This window comes from Ipomoea nil, unplaced genomic scaffold (genome assembly GCF_001879475.1).
Source record: "Ipomoea nil cultivar Tokyo-kokei standard unplaced genomic scaffold, Asagao_1.1 scaffold0982, whole genome shotgun sequence".
In the NCBI taxonomy this organism is placed as follows: Eukaryota; Viridiplantae; Streptophyta; class Magnoliopsida; order Solanales; family Convolvulaceae; genus Ipomoea; species Ipomoea nil.
The window spans coordinates 301,877-319,837 of record NW_017617410.1 but is presented as its reverse complement, the minus strand read 5'-3'; the positions used below and the strand labels follow the sequence as shown (position 1 = coordinate 319,837).

General features: G+C 33.0%; 2 protein-coding genes across 4 annotated transcripts; one reads left to right on the top strand and one right to left on the bottom strand.

Annotated features, from left to right (window-relative positions):
* The first annotated feature begins 1,926 nt into the window (after positions 1 to 1,926).
* LOC109179951 (glucan endo-1,3-beta-glucosidase 11-like) lies at positions 1,927 to 4,213 on the top strand. The gene is made up of 3 exons (XM_019329427.1): positions 1,927 to 2,140; positions 2,307 to 3,415; positions 3,930 to 4,213. The coding sequence occupies exons 1-3, from the start codon at positions 2,077 to 2,079 to the stop codon at positions 4,008 to 4,010; spliced, it is 1,254 nt and encodes a 417-aa protein (XP_019184972.1). The 5' UTR covers positions 1,927 to 2,076; the 3' UTR covers positions 4,011 to 4,213.
* A 1,335-nt stretch (positions 4,214 to 5,548) lies between these two features.
* On the bottom strand, positions 5,549 to 13,245 carry LOC109179991 (ubiquitin carboxyl-terminal hydrolase 9-like). Of its 3 annotated transcripts, none has more exons than XM_019329470.1 (14): positions 12,956 to 13,245; positions 12,669 to 12,840; positions 12,046 to 12,288; positions 11,608 to 11,749; positions 10,958 to 11,017; positions 10,761 to 10,856; positions 9,782 to 10,195; positions 9,549 to 9,689; positions 8,713 to 8,883; positions 8,076 to 8,333; positions 7,812 to 7,960; positions 6,765 to 7,325; positions 6,399 to 6,675; positions 5,549 to 6,263 (listed from the first exon to the last, which is right to left on the bottom strand). In XM_019329470.1, the coding sequence occupies exons 2-14, from the start codon at positions 12,821 to 12,823 to the stop codon at positions 6,108 to 6,110; spliced, it is 2,823 nt and encodes a 940-aa protein (XP_019185015.1). In that variant the 5' UTR covers positions 12,824 to 12,840; positions 12,956 to 13,245; the 3' UTR covers positions 5,549 to 6,107. The 3 variants fall into 3 exon arrangements, with proteins under 3 accessions (XP_019185015.1, XP_019185014.1, XP_019185013.1); XM_019329469.1 differs by having other exon boundaries at positions 12,946 to 13,244; XM_019329468.1 differs by having other exon boundaries at positions 12,669 to 13,244.
* Positions 13,246 to 17,961: the final 4,716 nt, after the last annotated feature.

The following is a 17,961-nucleotide window of genomic DNA, read 5'->3' as shown; positions in this document are numbered from 1 at the left end:
AGAACATTACTTCTACTATGAATAAATTATTATTTTAGAATTTGAAAAGAGAGGTGAGGAAAACATTTGAATTATTACCCATCACTCAATCATGTTTCCATTGATTTATTAATTCACTAAGGTTTTGGCAGATTTGATTGGTTGAAATAATAATTTGTTGTATTAATAGTTTAGCAGTGTGTAGAAGACAGCATTGAATGCAAAGAAACAGTAGAGTGAAGAAGCCACGTCCACATCTGTTGTACACATCGCATATTTTGCACACACAGACAACACACTCCTGCCAAGCTTTGGCTGGAAATGGTTTGTGGTGACCAGCACTATACTGTACTGCCCAACTCCCCATGTGAACAACATCCTTCCTTTCTCTATTCTTATCACCCATCCTTATCCCTTACCATTTACATATTTTTACCATGCTATAATCTTCCTATACATACAATTACGTCATTTTTCTAGCGTCTCAATCTCACTCACACTCATACTTTTTTGCATCATGCATGTATAATCATGCATGCTATGTTTGGTTGTACCGAATATGTATTACCCAATATAACTTATATAGCATATATGCTCCTATCTGGTATAAAAATATACTTGTTTCCATGGGTACAATAGAAATTCTCAGAATTAAGTTTTATATTTTATACATAGTTAAGAGTATATATTATATAAAATTTTGAAAAAAGGTTCAAATTATTCACTGAACTACACACAAAAGTGTAATTAGACTATCCAACTCAAAAAAAAAAAAAAAAAAAGTTCAATTAGATCCTTGAACTGTCGAAAATTATGCAATTTGACTAAATTTGACATGTTCCTCACGTCATCGCTAACATGACAGTCATTCTAGAAAATCCCATAAAAATAATAATTTTTTTAAAAGTTATAAATAATAATTTTTTAAATTTATACTTGAGGAACATGTCAAATTTGTTCAAATTGTTTGAGTTAATTCCAGCATTAGTCCTCCGACTATCATGATTTTTCACAATTGATCCTCGACTTTCAAATTGGACCAATTTAGACACTTGACTATCAAAATGTTTTAACCCTCATTTTAACATCTACTTAACCAGCCTTGAACGGAAGGACCAATATTGGAAATATTTTGATAGTCCGGAAGAGATGCTGCAAAAGATGCAAACCAACCCCTTCGTTTGTCGTGGGTCGCGCCTCACCGCAGACAAAGTGTCTAAGTTGTCCAAATTGAAAGTCGAGAACTAATTGTGAAAAATCACGATAGTTGGAGTACTAATGTTAGAATTTACTCAATTATATAATTTTAAACAGTTCAAAGATCTAATTACACTTTTTTTTTAAGTAGATGACTCAATTACACTTTTACTGTAGTTTGGTGGCCTAAATTTTAATTTTTTTTTTCCTAATTTGTGTAACAAAGTATGGAGCATGTGATAGAACTTTATTACTCAAATTAACATCTTATAAATCTCCAACATGTTGTATTGTAAGACATTGATATTATGTTTGGTTTTACATCTCCCCAAAATCTTACATTATCATGGATGGGCTATATATTAGACATGTGACGAAAATAATCAAAAATAAATCATAAGCTATTAAATAAAATGTATCAGACATAGTGTGAATACATGAACTTGAAATGGTGTCATAATAAATTATAAAAGCATCATGAAAGTTTGTAGATAAATTAAGGCATATACAAAATGTCAAAAAAGTTACCAACTGCAATAACTTTGTTGTTTCCAAGATTGAATCTCTAATTACAATGGCTCTCACGTTCTGGCCCGATAAAACATATGAAAAGATGTAAATATGATAACTTAGTGACCATTGCCTATTGTTACTTTAAAGGCTCTAATAATTATTCTCAAATTTCACATAGTAATTAACTGAGTTGCTTATGCCGACAAAACTACAGTATAACTTTAAAATATATAACTGAATGCTGCTGAGCCCCACTTTGTCTCTGTGCTCTACTCCTCCTTTACTTCACTTGTGAGCAGAGCAGTGTTCATCCACATTCCAACTGGCATTCATTCTCACTCCACCGCGCGCCACCCTGGTCACCACCGCCGCCGCTTACTAAATTAGATGGAACCGCAAGCTTTCTTCTTCAATTCTCAACTCCGTTTTTCAGTTCCACTGTTTTTCTCAGGTTTAATTTGCTCCACCGTACCCATTCCCTTACTTTTTTGTCTTTTTTTTTTTTTTTTTTTTTTTTTTTCTGTTTGAATTAATTGTTTCTTCTGTTTTAATTTGGATGTGTTATGATGATTATAGTACGAATTGAAAAGTAAAATTGGGTGAAATTATTGTGGTAGTGATGTTTTGGCCGGTGGTGGTGACTAGCATTGGCATCAATTACGGGCAGATTGCGAACAACCTGCCGTCGCCGGAAAATGTGGTTCCGCTGGTGAAGTCCATGGGCGTAACGAGGCTGAAGCTTTACGACGCGGATTCAAAGGTGCTGAAAGCCTTCGCCAACACGAACGTGGAGTTCATTGTGAGTGTTACCAACAACGAGCTGTGTAAAGTGAAGGATCCTGAGAAAGCGGAGGCGTGGGTGAGGCAGAACGTGGCGGCGTATTTACCGGCGACCAAAATCACCTGCATCGCCGTCGGGAACGAGGTCCTGAGCTCCAAGGACGCCTCTCTCGCCAACTACCTCCTCCCGGCTATGTACAGCGTTCACGCCGCTCTGGTGAAGCTAAACCTGGAGGGGGAGATCGACGTGACGACGGCGCACTCCCTGGCGGTGCTGGAGTCGTCGTATCCGCCGTCCTCCGGGGCTTTCAAGCGAGATCTGGTGGCCTGCGTTTGCGAGATCCTCAAGTTCCATGTCAAAACCGGATCCCCTTTTCTCATCAATGCGTATCCGTATTTCGCCTACAAGGCGCATCCCAACCATGTGGAGCTGGATTTCGTGCTGTTCCAGCAGAATCCGGGGATAAATGACCCTGTCTCCGGCCTTCACTACGACAACATGCTGTTCGCTCAAATCGACGCCGTTCATTGGGCGTTGTCTTCGCTAGGGTATAAGAACGTGTGCGTGCAGATCTCGGAGTCGGGTTGGCCGTCCAAGGGGGACGCCGACGAGCCGGGAGCCACGTTGGAGAACGCTAGGAAGTACAACTGCAACCTCCTGAAGCTCATTGCCCAGAAGAAAGGAACTCCATTGAAGCCCACCAACAATTTGAACATTTTCGTCTTTGCGCTGTTCAATGAGAACATGAAGCCCGGGCCCACCTCGGAGCGCAACTACGGCCTCTTCAACCCCGACGGAACGCCGGCATATCCACTTGGCTTTTCCGTCACCACCAACACTAACTCCAATTCAACCATTTCTGGACCCCCCTCCGGCTTTCCGCCGTCGATATCATCTCCCCCGGGGACTCCCTCCGACGGTTATCTGTCCATTACGTCCGATGCGGTGAGTATCCTTTTCAGTTGTAATTCTGACTGTTATTTTTTTTATTATTATTATTTTTTTTTCTATTCCCCTTAGGCCCTTACTATTAATATTATGGGAAAATTACACTTTTGTTCTAGGGTAATTATAAAAAAATTTCATAAGTGTTAATCGTGCTATTTTTTACTTTTAAACTATCACTAGTGTTGCACTTTTCGTCCTTAAACTATACTAAGGTTGCAAATTTCGTCCCTAATGTTTTGTTAGTAAAAGGACAAAAAATACAACGTTAATGATAGCTTAAAAATAAAAAGTGAATGCAATCAATAATTATAAACGAATTTTACAAATACCCTATAATTTAATAACCAAAATTGCAATAATAATGATTATTATAAATACTCCGTATATGGTTGTAGATAGATCTTGCAGTTTTGCCTCTGACAATTGTAGGCTAGTCTAGCTGTATAAATATTTGACAATCCAATTTTGATTTTATATTATGTATAACACGTTGATATTTCAATGTTGTCAGGTGAGAGCTCCTCATTTATGCAGCAAATGGCTGGGTTTCATAATGTTGGGCTTCCTACTACTACTCAACAAATTTAAGTAGAAATTGTTGTGTTGGAGAAATGTTGTGATAGAACCTAGCTACAATAATTCTGTTACTCTGGCTTGTACTGTGCTCTGTGCATCCTCGACTCATACATCCTTGGAATCAGTCAGATCCTGGGGTTTTATGAACATATTCTTTTGTTATTGCTTCTGTTTTGGATTGATTCAGGGAGTAAGTACTGTACCTACCATTTATAAGCTTATTGATTGTAGGCTATTCTTTATGAAAAATATTATGTAGGTGTTTGGTAAATAACTGTTAGCTGATTGGATTAGTGAATTTGACTAGTTGATAGCATTAGCTTATTGTAGAAAAGTGTTTGGTAAATTAGTTGTTAGTTGATTACATGCAAAATGATTCTCTCAAAAAGTTACTTTGAATTTTGAAGCAATAAGCCTTAACAAAAAGTTAATTAATTAAATATTAATTGATTGTTTCATAACTATGTTACCAAACATGACATGTGTGTACGATATTCTAACATTAACTTTTACTCTTATACACAAAATTGTGTTCACTATATTACGAGTAAAATTTAAAAGTCCATATAATAGAACTCATTATTTATGAGTACAGATATTTATGCTGGCAGCAACTATTATTAGTCAATTCCACGTAATCACACATGAGAACGCAAGTCGCGACATTCAAAAGACGCCACACAAATTTCCTCATTTTTAGCTGGCACAGGCTCCCACTCTTGAAAACTGGTGTCCTTCTCAGTTCTCACCTGTTTTCAACTGGACCTTCTACATGAATTATATGTATCCAGTCGATAACACCTACCTCGATTAACGATACTATACTATATGAAGTGATACTTAGAGCATCCTTATCAATGGGGGAGATTAGTGGGAAGAATGTAAGAGTAATTAGGAAAGAGAATATATGGTAGGAAAAAAAAAATCAAAACTGATTTTTTTAAAATATATATATATATAAAATAAACATGTCAGAGTAATTCATTTTCTCTATTGATTCTTCCTCTTCTATCATTAATTTTTTTTCTTGGACAAAGTAATATCTCAACCTTTGCAGATGCTCCCCACCCCTTCCCTCTCTTGATTCTCTCTCTGCCATCATGACATTTTAGCCTCAAAAGTAGTGAATTCTCCCTCATTTCTCTTCTGAGGTAAATGCTCTTAGAGCATCCTTATCAGTTGGGGTTATTAGGGGGAGAATGTAAGAGTGAGTAGGAAAGAGAATAATGTGGGAGTGGAGGGAAAAAAAAATCAAAACTGATTTTATAAAAAAAAATATAAAAAAAATAAGCATGTCATTTCTCTATTGGTTCTTTATCCTTCATCATTAATTATTTTTCTTGGGCAGAATAATATCCCAACATTTGCAGATGCTCCCCACCCCTTCTCTCTCTTGATTCTCTCTCTGCCAGCATGGCATTTTGGCCTCAAAAGTAGTGAATTCTTCCCTATTTCTCCTCTGATGTAGATGCTCTTAGATTGTATTTTCTTCTCTTAAATACTACCTATTAAACTAGTAAACTAAACTCGTACAGCAATTAGATGCATCTTCTGTTAACACAAGTAATGCAATACTAGCTTATTATGAACATATGTTCCATCTTGCAAACAGAATCTACATTTAACAGGAATGCATTCTTCTATTCCCATGTATGAAAATAATGATGGCTATCTCATGATTATACCCCACAGATCCTACAAAGGAGATGAAGTTGATGGCCACTTCTCAAAAGCATACAACAATAATTGGAAAAAGAACATATTATGCTGTAACAAAATGCCGATTAACCTTCTCTCAAGAACAAATGCTTGTCATGTGAGAATATGTATTCTAAACATAGGAAAGACAAGGCTACTCTACATGAAATGGCCTTCAAAAAACAGTACCCATTGGAAATCCTTAGCTTCCAATGAAAGTAACACTTGGGATTCTATATCTCTTTGGTGCCCTGCTGATATTCGTCACCTGAAAACTGTTCATGGTGCAATCTTCCATCTGCCGCCACCATGTCAACTATGACTTGTAAATGTAACCCCCTCTTCTACAGGAATTGGCCATTCTGGAGCTCAATTGAAGCATAAGAATTTTATGACAAACAAAGTAAATTCCTCTTCAAGCTATATGACTTTGGGAAGGCCCTTCGGACATTCCTTGAGCTTTAACTCTCCGGTAGAACAGCACATAGGCAGCAGAAGTCCTTACCTCAGATTCACCAACAGGTGATACGTGGGAATCATCAAAATGATACCATTTGTTTTCATCAACTAACTGCAACAACATTTAAATAGAATGCTCTGAGTTTTATACATGAAAACCTAGGAATAACCAAAGTAATCCCTGCTGCCTAGGCACTAAATGAATGATGACTTTTTTGAGTCAAGCATATTACTTGTAAATAAATACCTTGCAATAGGCAGTGTAATGCCCACCACCTAGTCCACCATAATGGTTGCTGATGGCATACAGCTCGTAAATATGTGAACTTGAAGATGCATCCTTACTTTTCACATATTTGCTTAAATCAAGATTGTGAATGGGAAAATTAACAAAAGTATCAAGCTTGTTTTTCATCCATCGACTATATGAGAAACGTTTCAAGTGAAAAACAAGTATATCTGGCAACCTCCACAAATCCAACTTCTTGGTTGCTTGTCTGTGTTCTTTGCAGTGAGGACAATACCTGCATTGAAATTGTAAGTACTTAAAACGATATTCTAGCAAAACTTACATGCATAAGACCTTTTGATATATGAATTTCTTCTAGCTTACCACATATCATCAGGTCCCAAGGGTTCCTCCTTCAAGAAGGCATCCAAACATGAAAATAATGAAATAGCTTCTGACTTAGTTTTCTTTACAGTCAGTCCACTTTTGTGAACTTCAGGAAGATCCTTCAAATAGCTAGAATCAAATGATTCGTGTTCTTTGTCAGTCCAATCCAGCAGCACCTTCACAATTCCACCAGGTCTAGGTTTTATTTGTGTATCTATCATAATTGGCTGGCAGCTCATACCCCGGTCATCAGTAATGCAAATATGAAATGACAACTCACAGCTGGATGCTTCTTTTGATCCAGTATTGTGTGCAGATCCACCCACAAGTTCCAATTGGGTACCACAAATGTTCATTGGATTTTCTATCATTTCTGAGGCAGTCTCATTTTCCTTACCCCTTGGAGCAGTTTTAGAACTGAAATATTTTCGTCTTAGAGGAGAAAGCATTCTATCAACAGCAAAATTGATATCACTTGGAGCCACTGGGCCTTCCAAGAAAGTAACAAGCGGTGTCAAGAAGAGCTTCCTCTCACCAACCTTTGAATTGTCCATACATCTGGAGGAAGTATAAAGTAAGGCCTTGTCAAACAAGAGAGTAAAAAATAGAAAAGGAATATTATATCGATGCACTGCAAATTCAGAGGATTTTTAATCAGGGAAAAGTACTTTACAAATTGACAATGAACAGTCACATAGAAGTAACTTGATAATTAGTAAAAATTATGAGTTTTAAATGAATACAGCGGAAACACCACATGAAGAAATTAATAGATGAATCAAATAAGATGTTTCCATCACATTCATCTGCACTTCCAGGAGGCTACTTGTAACTAACCCAATGCAAATGAATCCAAAGATGAATAAACTTTTGTGTTTGTGATCCAATGCCAAATGATAGGTTGAGAAAGAAAGTGAAAGGTGCTAAACCAAACATGTAGTTGTTAACCAAACTATAAAGTTTTGAATGAAGGCAATGAAAATTATGTGACTTTTGAATGTAACAGCAGAAGCAATTAGTAGATATTAAATTTGAAGTGCTTACCTTTCAAGGTATCGATGACAAATCTCCAGTTTTGTTAACTTTGCTGCCCTCTTTGGGAGTCTATACGCAACAATATGTTCATCATCTTTCATTGAAGACAAGGATTCTGAAGGGTTGTCAAAGTACCGAAAAATCCGATGATCATAGGCCTTCAAGAAAAAGAGATGTGAGAAATATAGGCAGCATTCAATTATAGAAATAGATAAAACATATACAAATGTTGCAGAATGTGTTGTAAAAACAATTGAGGTGTACAAATGTTACCTCTGCAAGCAATAAGTATTCATCGCTCCTTAAGCAGCATTCCGTTGCTAAAGCTTGCAATAAGTCTTTACAGTAACCATGTTTTAAAACAGTAACTGTAAATGGCATTGGAAGGCTAGTTCCATCACCATAAAACACAGTCACTGTCATTGACCTGGTGGCAGTTGATGGAAGAGGCAAGGACAAGTACATGAAGGGATCAAATGTTATAGAAATTTTGTTGCAAACCGGGCAAACCAATGTTGACTTATATTGACCCTGAAATATACAAGTTTATATTACAAACAAATATGCCAATAAAATTCTAAAATAATTGATGTGTAGCATACACATGGAAATGCACAAAAACCCACAACCATGCAATGTAATTGCCAAGATATAGTACATATGCATGAGTAGAGCATCCACTCAATGGTTATTCTAGAAATTAGGATTCCGAAAACAATAAATTGCCTCCAACAGCAGGTGTAAAATCATGTACAGTATCTGGTAAAAGCTCAATGTGAACAGGTGTAAAATCAATGTACAGTATATCTGGTAAAAGCTCAATGTGAACAGGTACAGTGAAATTTGTTCCCAGTGAAGTCTGCAAATATAAAAAAACTAGGAAATAAAAACACAGGGAGAAGCTAGTCACCTGGCTAACATCCACTATTACAGAGTTATTTCTAGCTTTATGGTATCTCCAAAACTCATTTGCTACTTCCTCATCAGGGCGACCTTCAGAATCCTTAGTTTCAATATATGGCTTTTGCTTAACCCGATTCAAATCTTCATGCAATCCATCTAGAAGAAAGGCAAGAAGTTCCTAGAGAAGAAAGCAGATTATTTTTTCAATTATCTTATTACTACTTGAATAGAAGAAGTATATTTATCACATGCAACTCTTAGGGCAAATGTAGTTCATTTTTTAGTTTTCTTTCTCCATGGTTTCAGATTTTTATTTATTTTATTTTATTTTATTTTTAAATTAGAAAAGCAAAAAACATGTTTATCTGCATCTATTTTTCATGCCATCTTCCAAATCAGAAATTACAAAGGTATCTTAAATCTAATTGTTTTCTTCATACTGACATACAATATGTTGAAAAATAAAGAGTTAAGTTTATCTATAGGGTTGTGTCTATTTATGAATAGGTGTTAGTTATGGGTAGTTACTTACAGTTATGTGTTTGAATATATATATGTACCATGTTTCTTTGTTAGAAACACAAAATAATACTAATATATTTCACTCTTATATACATTTTCTATTCCTTGATTCTTCATCATTGCTTCCACCTAACTGGCGGGTGGTGATATTCTCCACCCGCCAGGCCATTCCATCTTCCAAATTCAACACAATACTAGTGATAATAATATTGAGTTGTGGGAGCATGTGTGGATATGTTTAATTTGGGTGAAAAAAACATTTCAATTAATTGTTCATAATGCGTGTGAATCCTTGACAAACAACAAAGAATCAACTCTGACCTGTGAATCATGCTGGTTATATCCACTAAACTGGGGAGCAAAGCGACCGAGTTTTCCTTTGAATACACGAGGTGCAACAGGTGTCCGGCCAGAGGACCAAAGTTTCCTCAATAAATCACCAAATGCAAGTGCAAGCTCACCCTTAATAATTACACAAGAAATTATTAATGCACTGGAAATTTTTTAAATTTGTCTTGGTGAAATTTCATTTTAGACAAAAGTAATTCACATACATGCATTCCTAATGGATTATGTCTGTTGATCTCATCAGTGTAGTCTTGCAAGAAGTACTCAACAAGGGGAGGTGTATGAACTAAACACTGAAGAGCACTATTCATAAAGCAAGTATTACCCAAGTTTTGCAACCCTGCTAAACCCCTATCAGCTTTTGTCAGTGGTCTCGGGGTTTTGTCCCCACCATCTGTATCTCCAAATGTGGAGTTTAAAGAGCTAAGCTGATATGCATTGGAGGTATTGCCAGTTGAAGAATCATTAGACACAGTGGAACCAATAGACAAGGTGGGGCCACCAGCAATGGAGACAGATGACTTCAAGGGTTCGAGTGGAACTAATGCCATGCTATTTCCAGTTGAATCAATGCCAACACTGGCAGGTTGATGTTCTTCCCCTTGAACCTCAAGAAGAATCTGGGAAAACATTAATTAATCAGCTACAGATTAGTACTAATACACATTCATACAAACTTAAATGAAGAGGGCAAAAATCAGTCATAAAAACATACACAGCAAAAAACATCTGAAGAATCTAAAATACTTCTCTGAAATAGCCATAACCAGGCTTTATCTAATATTCATGGCATGTATAACCCATACTTCTGAAGTCCTCTATTATTATACAAGTATAAGATCATTTCACTAGGTAATCTATGACCAAACAATTTCCTATAAATGTTCGAGAAAATTTTCTCACAAAAGCATAAAAAGCGCACACAAACATGAAAATAACAATAATACAGACATCTACTTAAATGGTACATGGAGAGTTAGAAACAAAATACTATGGAACATGCTAACAAGATGAGCAGATGCATCCCAATATGTACAAGAAAATAAACACCTATAATATCGTCTGCACTATTCTTCCTATTTTTCAATCTGTTCAAACAGAAACACAGTCTCATGCATGCCCATCACTAATCTGCTGTCATTGGTTAGTCACACCCAGAGTGCATGTGCAATATAGAGAACTAACATGTTGATCCATCTGCAAGTTGGATTCGTCGAGTGTCTGGTCAGAAGCAGCAAGCAAATTTTGCTTCTGTTTATTAAAATAATCCCAGATGCAAACCTGCACAATTTAGTGAAAAGCATAAAGAACATAACATATAATGAACATTTTGTTTTCATATAATGCAAGAGAAGTAGTAGATATTGCTTACACAAACGGACCTTTTCTAGCACAACTCCTTTAAGACCACGAACTCTTTCATGAAGTTCATACAAAGAGGCCTGGTAGACATTATGTTAAAAAAAAAAAAAAAAAAAAAAAACAAAACAAAAAAAAAGCTGCTCCATTATACAACTATCAATAATAGATTACTACTACAAACAACATCACCACAAATATGTGCAATTAACTGAATGAGAAATTCAAAACTTAAACCTCAGGAAAACTAGAAAAACATGAAATTACATGCCATAAACTCCTATTGAGAATGTTTGAGCACACACCCCATTAATGGATAATGACTAAACAAATTATACATTCCTAAGAGAAGGCAAAACACAAAGAGTTCTGAAAGAGCACATGTTCCAGTTCTTTGGCTAAACAGCCTAATAGTAGTATTAAAATCCCGGAATAGACTTGATGCCAGCATGCAAGCAAGAACTAAAGAATTCCAATTCTAAGTTTAAAATAAAAAATAAAAAAATTCTTTTGTACTTTATCACTGTTGACACACTAACACCATAGGGTTGAAAGTTTTTTTTGGGTGGGGGGATCTGGGGTTAGACAGTAAAGACAAATCATACCATTGAAATGCTGATTTTCTAACTAATAAGATACATATATATCAAGGGCCAAAATCACAATAACTTACCTTCTTGCTGAACCTCAATACATTCTGGCTATTATCTCTGGAATCAATTAAATTGAGACATAGTGGGAAGACCTCTATACTAAGCTGCTTGTTATCTCCCAAAGAAATCATCTTCCTAGGAAATGCTGGTCCACCTTTGTACCTAAGGAAGCAGGATTTCAATGTGAAATGGAAAAACCTAACTCATGGAAATTTAGCAATGCCTAAATAAATTACTAGCTATCCACTAGACTAGATGGGCAAAGATTGTTGTCGGATGAATCTAGTTAGAACCAAAAAAATGGAGCTAGTCAAAGAGCTTCAGCAAGAAAAGTTGCTCAGATGAATTCTAAAACTTGTTTCCATGACAGCTACTAAATAAGCTAACTAAAGATATCACCTAGTTAAGAGAAGAAGCACATCAAATATAGAGCTAAAATCACCCTAGATAATCATTACCATTCATAAAGCCTCTCCCACACATCTTTTGGAACTAATACATAATCGCGCCCTTCTTGCAACGTTCTCAGAAGATGTGGATCATCATCCTCACTGTCACTCCCTCTTTCAATAATATCACTATTATCAATTGGGCCAGGTCTATCAACTGTATTTGGCACCAATGAACGCTGTAAATCATTAGAATCGAATGGATAACCACTAAGAGGCTCCCCTATGTATCTTTGCCAAGCCATGAACCACCTGAAAAAACATAGAAAGTTGCATTCATATTTGAATGTTTCTCTGTTTTGATGATATCAAAATTCAAACAAGAGAATGGAGGGAGAATATTCTCAGTTTTATTCCATAGGGGATAGGGGATAGGGGATAGAGGCTGTTCCATTTTTGTTTTAAATAAAAAACCAGAACTCTGCTCTAAAAGCACTGCGGTGAGTTAATAGTGCGAAGACGTTTATCAGTGCCAACACCAAAAAATCTGGCATGAGCTGTACAATATCATTTCAATACAAGTCGAACCAATCCATAGTTCCATACAATGTCCAAAATACAGTTGAAAAACGTAATTAATTTAGACATATTACCGAAGAAATGAAATTAATCTAGAGATTAATGATAATTACCTGCTAGAAATAACATAAAACAAATTTCCTTCTCGCAAACTAGACTCAGCCTTATTCGTGAGCTCCTGTATAATCCGCCCCTCTTCCTCCGAAGAGAAAGGCAATTCAATGGGTCCGTTCTCCATCATCATATACCTCGAATCTGGTATCGTCATGATCGATTATTCAAATTCTACAATAACACCAGCAATATCGCACATCAACAGCTCCAAAATCGCCCGACTAATTCGAATTTCAACAAAATTTTAAACTAAAAGCACAGAATAGTTGCATGTACATGAACGAACCGTAGATCAAGAAACCGGCGATACACGAAAGGAATACAGCGTTGATGTATATGCGTATGTCAAGTTAAATATATGTATGAATTACGGTCAAGATGAGATAATAATGAGGGGGGATTTGGTACAACCCTAGATTACAGTAAAAACAGTTTTCAATTTGATTAGATTTTGAATCTGAAGGAGAAAATGCTAGAAAAGTCTTTGAAACTTGAAACTGTTTTGGGGGATCTGTCCTTTTTCAGCTTCCACTAACCACCATTCACCAACCCTTTTTATACCACTAGTAGCGTCACATGGTAATGCATAGTGAGCTATTGCGTGAGTGGCAAACCGTAAATGCACGGCATATATGCGTCATAATCAGGGGTGGAGCCACCCCACACTCATTTTTAGTAAATATATAGGTATATATTATTATAACTAGTATTTGCCCCGTGCGATGCACGGAATAGATTTGTTGTAATATATTAAGAATATTTGAATCGATATATAATTATTTAAATTAGAACATCAAATATTATATAGTGCAATTGAAGATACGGTTTGGATCATTTATGTGTTTTGATGTTATCATTGTTTGAATTTAAACAAATAATTGCTCAAATTAATAGCTAATGAATAGATGTACGCATGCGGTGCTGTAATTTTGGAGATTTTATTTATCATTGTTTAGTATTTTTTTAATAAATTAGGCAAATGTGTTTGTTCTCTAGCAACTCAGTTATATGAATGAATTGTTATCTTAATTCATTTGTATGGAAGATATATTTTGTTTGTCTAAATATATAGCAATTTTTTCATTTAAAAAAACATAATATCAACGATTTTATTTACACATTATTGAAACCTTTTTTGTACACGACATTGGTAGTTTCCCTTTCAATTTTAATTAAAATGCAATGATCTAACATTTTTTTTTCATATTAGTCAATTATGGATAATATTTTATTTGCAGTCAACTATTAATATTCATTTCCTTTTATATTTTCAGTCAATTAGTAATATCATTATTTATTTTCAGTTAATTATTTCCTTTTTATTTTCAGTCAATTAGTCATTAGTCAATTAAAATATCAGATGCGGTGATATTTTTACCCAATTTTTATTTCATTTTTAATTGATCATTTAAAATATTATTATTGAAATATATCTGTTTCATTTTTAATTTTCATTGCATTTTTTATTTACCTTTACCATTGTTTAAAATATGCATTTACTATTGATGATGTAGAATATTATTATTGAAATATTTCCTTTTCAATTTTAATTTACCTTTACTTGATGATGTAGAATATTATTATTTATTGAAATATTTCCATTCTATTGTTTAAAGTTGTGAAAGATTTATGACATAATTGTGATTTGATGTATTATACTTTAATTTGTAATATTATTGTGAAAAATTAAAATGTAATTATCTGACCATTTTCTTTTATATTTTAGTCAAGTATCGATCATTTTTCAGACAATTATTAATACTTACTTCATTTTTCAATTAACCATATTATTGTGAAATATTTTTGTTCCTTTTTTTCATCTTACCTTTACTGTTGTTTGTGCAGAAAATTAAGTACATAAGATTTTGTTTAGGAGGATTTTATTTTTAATAATAGTATAGATTTAGAATCATTTTATATTTTCCTATTTAACTGGTTATTTCTTTTTTATTTTTGTATTTTAATGCTAACTTTTAGGGGGTGTTTGGTTCAGGTTATATAACATAACCAAGGGAATGTGACATTCCAAAGCTCACATTCCTGTGTTTGGTTCATATTATCTCAGGGAATCTAACATTCCCCAGGAATGTCACATTCCCTCCACATAGGATTTTGAAGGGAATGTGATTCCCTTCAATTTCTAAGGTTATGTAAGATAACCTTGGTTATGTTAGTTTATTACACACACACACACACGCACACACACAAACACACACACACACACACACACACACACACACACACATATATATATATATATATATATATATATATATATATATATATATATATAATTATTTTTGTAATTATATACTTTTATTTTTATTATGTTAGGTTAGCATATAAAATAATTTTGTTTCTCAAGTTCAATATTTTAGTTAATATTTTAAAATCGTGTAATTATATATGATAACGTTATCTTATTTATTTATTTTAATTTTTAAATTTATTAAAATATATGAAAATATGTTAAGGATATTATAGTGTGTGAATAAAAGATAACCCTAAACCAAACATGATTATATTACATACCCCAATTTTAACCAAACACAAGAATCTAACATTCCCAGTAATCTAACATTCCCAGCAATCTAACATTCCCTAAGGTAATCTGACATTCCGTGAACCAAACGACCCCTTAATTTTATTGATTATTATTAGTCTCCACTGAAGCTTGAACTCACAACTTCCCATATGGGAGTCCAACCCAGGTATCATCTGAGCACAAGGTGCTTGACTTATATTGATAAATTTATACTTTAAAATTTATATTTTGAAATTTAAAAAGTAGCATTTAAATTTTGTATGATTAGTAGAGTGAAAAGTGTATGTATCTATGTATTTAAAATGTTTTATAAATGTTTATATTTTGTTAATTTTATAATTTCATTTCTTCAATTATATTTCATATTTTATTAATTATAATTTAATGAAATCACCACAAATATTTTCACGGAAGAAATCTTATATTTCTCAATTTCTTTAACTATATCAATTATAATTACCAAATATTGTGACAATTATCATTATAATTTCATTAATTATATTAATTATAATATTTATTCTCTTTCAATATTTAAATACATTACCATAGTAATGACACGAAAGAAGGAAAGAAAAATTATTAGAATAATTTCCATTAACAAAAATTAGGAAATTATATTAAAAATTAATTCTATATTAAGGTAAGTATAATTATTAGGCAATAATATTAATAATTAATTAATAAGGTAAGTATAATTTATTTTGTACTAATTTTAATTCTATATTGATAAGCATAGTTTGTGTATATACTTTAAGAAAATATTCAATATTCAAAAGTTTATATAATTTAAATAGTAAATTATTAATTACATTACTTAATATAATTGTCCTACCAATTGATTCTATGTTATTACGTATAATGTATACATTTGAAGACTTTTTAAAGCTATTAATTGCCTTAATAATTAAGATAATTTTACTTACATCAATAGTACGTACTAAAAGTATTAGTTTGAATTTTTATAAATAAGATATAATATTATTAAATCAAAATAATTAAAAATAATGTGTCCATAGTATAAAATATTTTATAATAGTAATTTAGGGGCAATTTTGTTTTTCAGTTTCAAGTTAAATTAAAGTTTGATTTTTTTTTCAGGGGCTTTTTTTTTTTTTTTTCAGAAATCGATATGTTTACATTTTTTTTTAAAAAAATTGAAATAATGTTTGTGACTTTAGCTGATTCGATTTGAAATTCGATTTTGCTCTAATTCGATTTGAAAAAAAAAAAACTAAATAATATTTGTTAGTTCAAATCCGTGACTTAGTCCTGGATCTCTATCCTTAACTTCTGTGTTTTTTGTGTTGAAATCAAGGTTTTGTTTCGTTTTTCATATACATCTTGTAATTATCTCAGAGGAATAAAGAGAGAGAGAGAAAAAAAAAAAAAAAGAATCACTTTCCGGTTCAGCAAAGCGCTTCGTTTCCTGTGAGGAGGAGAAGAGTTTGATTTCTGATAAGAAAAACGCTGGCCCTTCGTTGCGGCCGAAAAATTATGAAATCAGCTTTGTAGCCAATGTTTCCAAGGTCTCCATCAATGCCCAATCCGTTGGATCCAGCGGCACTAAAAACACTTCAGCGACAATTGTAAAATAATAATAATAATAATAATAATAATAATAATAATAATAATAATAATAATAATAATAATAATAATAATAATAATAATAATAATAATAATAATAATAATAATAATAATAATAATAATAATAATAATAATAATAATAATAATCTTGAAAATTGTAAAAAAAAAAAATACTTACGTATTCATGAGTGCAACACCAAGATATGATTCCACAGAGAGAACAGAAAGAAGAGAGAAATAGTGCAAAATGAAAAATTATAATTTCCAAACTCACCAATCCATTGTATTTATAAATAGAAAATATGAGAATTATAAACTTGTATAATTTTTCAAAAGGAAAGTGTAATTATGTAATATTACCAATTAATAAATTTTAATTAATTTCTATTTTACATTTATTTACCAAATAAGTTTTACTACAAAATTTGAGCGGGAAAATAAAATAGGAGGATTTTGTTTATATATATATATATATATATATATATATATATATATATATATATATATATATATATATATATATAGGGTCAGGTTCCTGTGAGGTCATGTCTTCCCGTGCGGTCAGTGTGGCATACACCATTAGGTATGTAAAAATGCACCACACAGTGTTCGTAAATACACCATTATGTGTGGTGTATTTTTTGACATTTCATTCTGGTGTATTTTCGAACACTGTATGGTGCATTTAAACATACCTAATGGTGTATGCCGCACTGACCGCACGGGAAGACATGACCTCATAGGAACCAAAATTTATATATATATATATATATATATATATATATATATATATATATATATATATATATATATATATATATATATATATATATATGGATAAGTTACACTTTTGGCCCCCTTCTACTTTTTTAAAAAAAATAATCTATTATGTATATATTAAATGAACTCGAAAGTTATATTTTTCGTCCTTAAGTTATGAGATAATTGTAAAATTCGTCCATAATTGTTGATCGTGTTCACTTTTCGTCCCTAAGCTATAATTGACATTGCAAATTTCGTCCTTTTAATAACAGGTTGTGGTCACTCTTCCTTTCTAAGCTATACTTTGTTCATAATGTTTTGTTAGTAAAAGGACGAAATTTGCAACATCAATTACGGAGTATATTTTATGGACGAAAAGTAAGCACGACTAATATAATAAT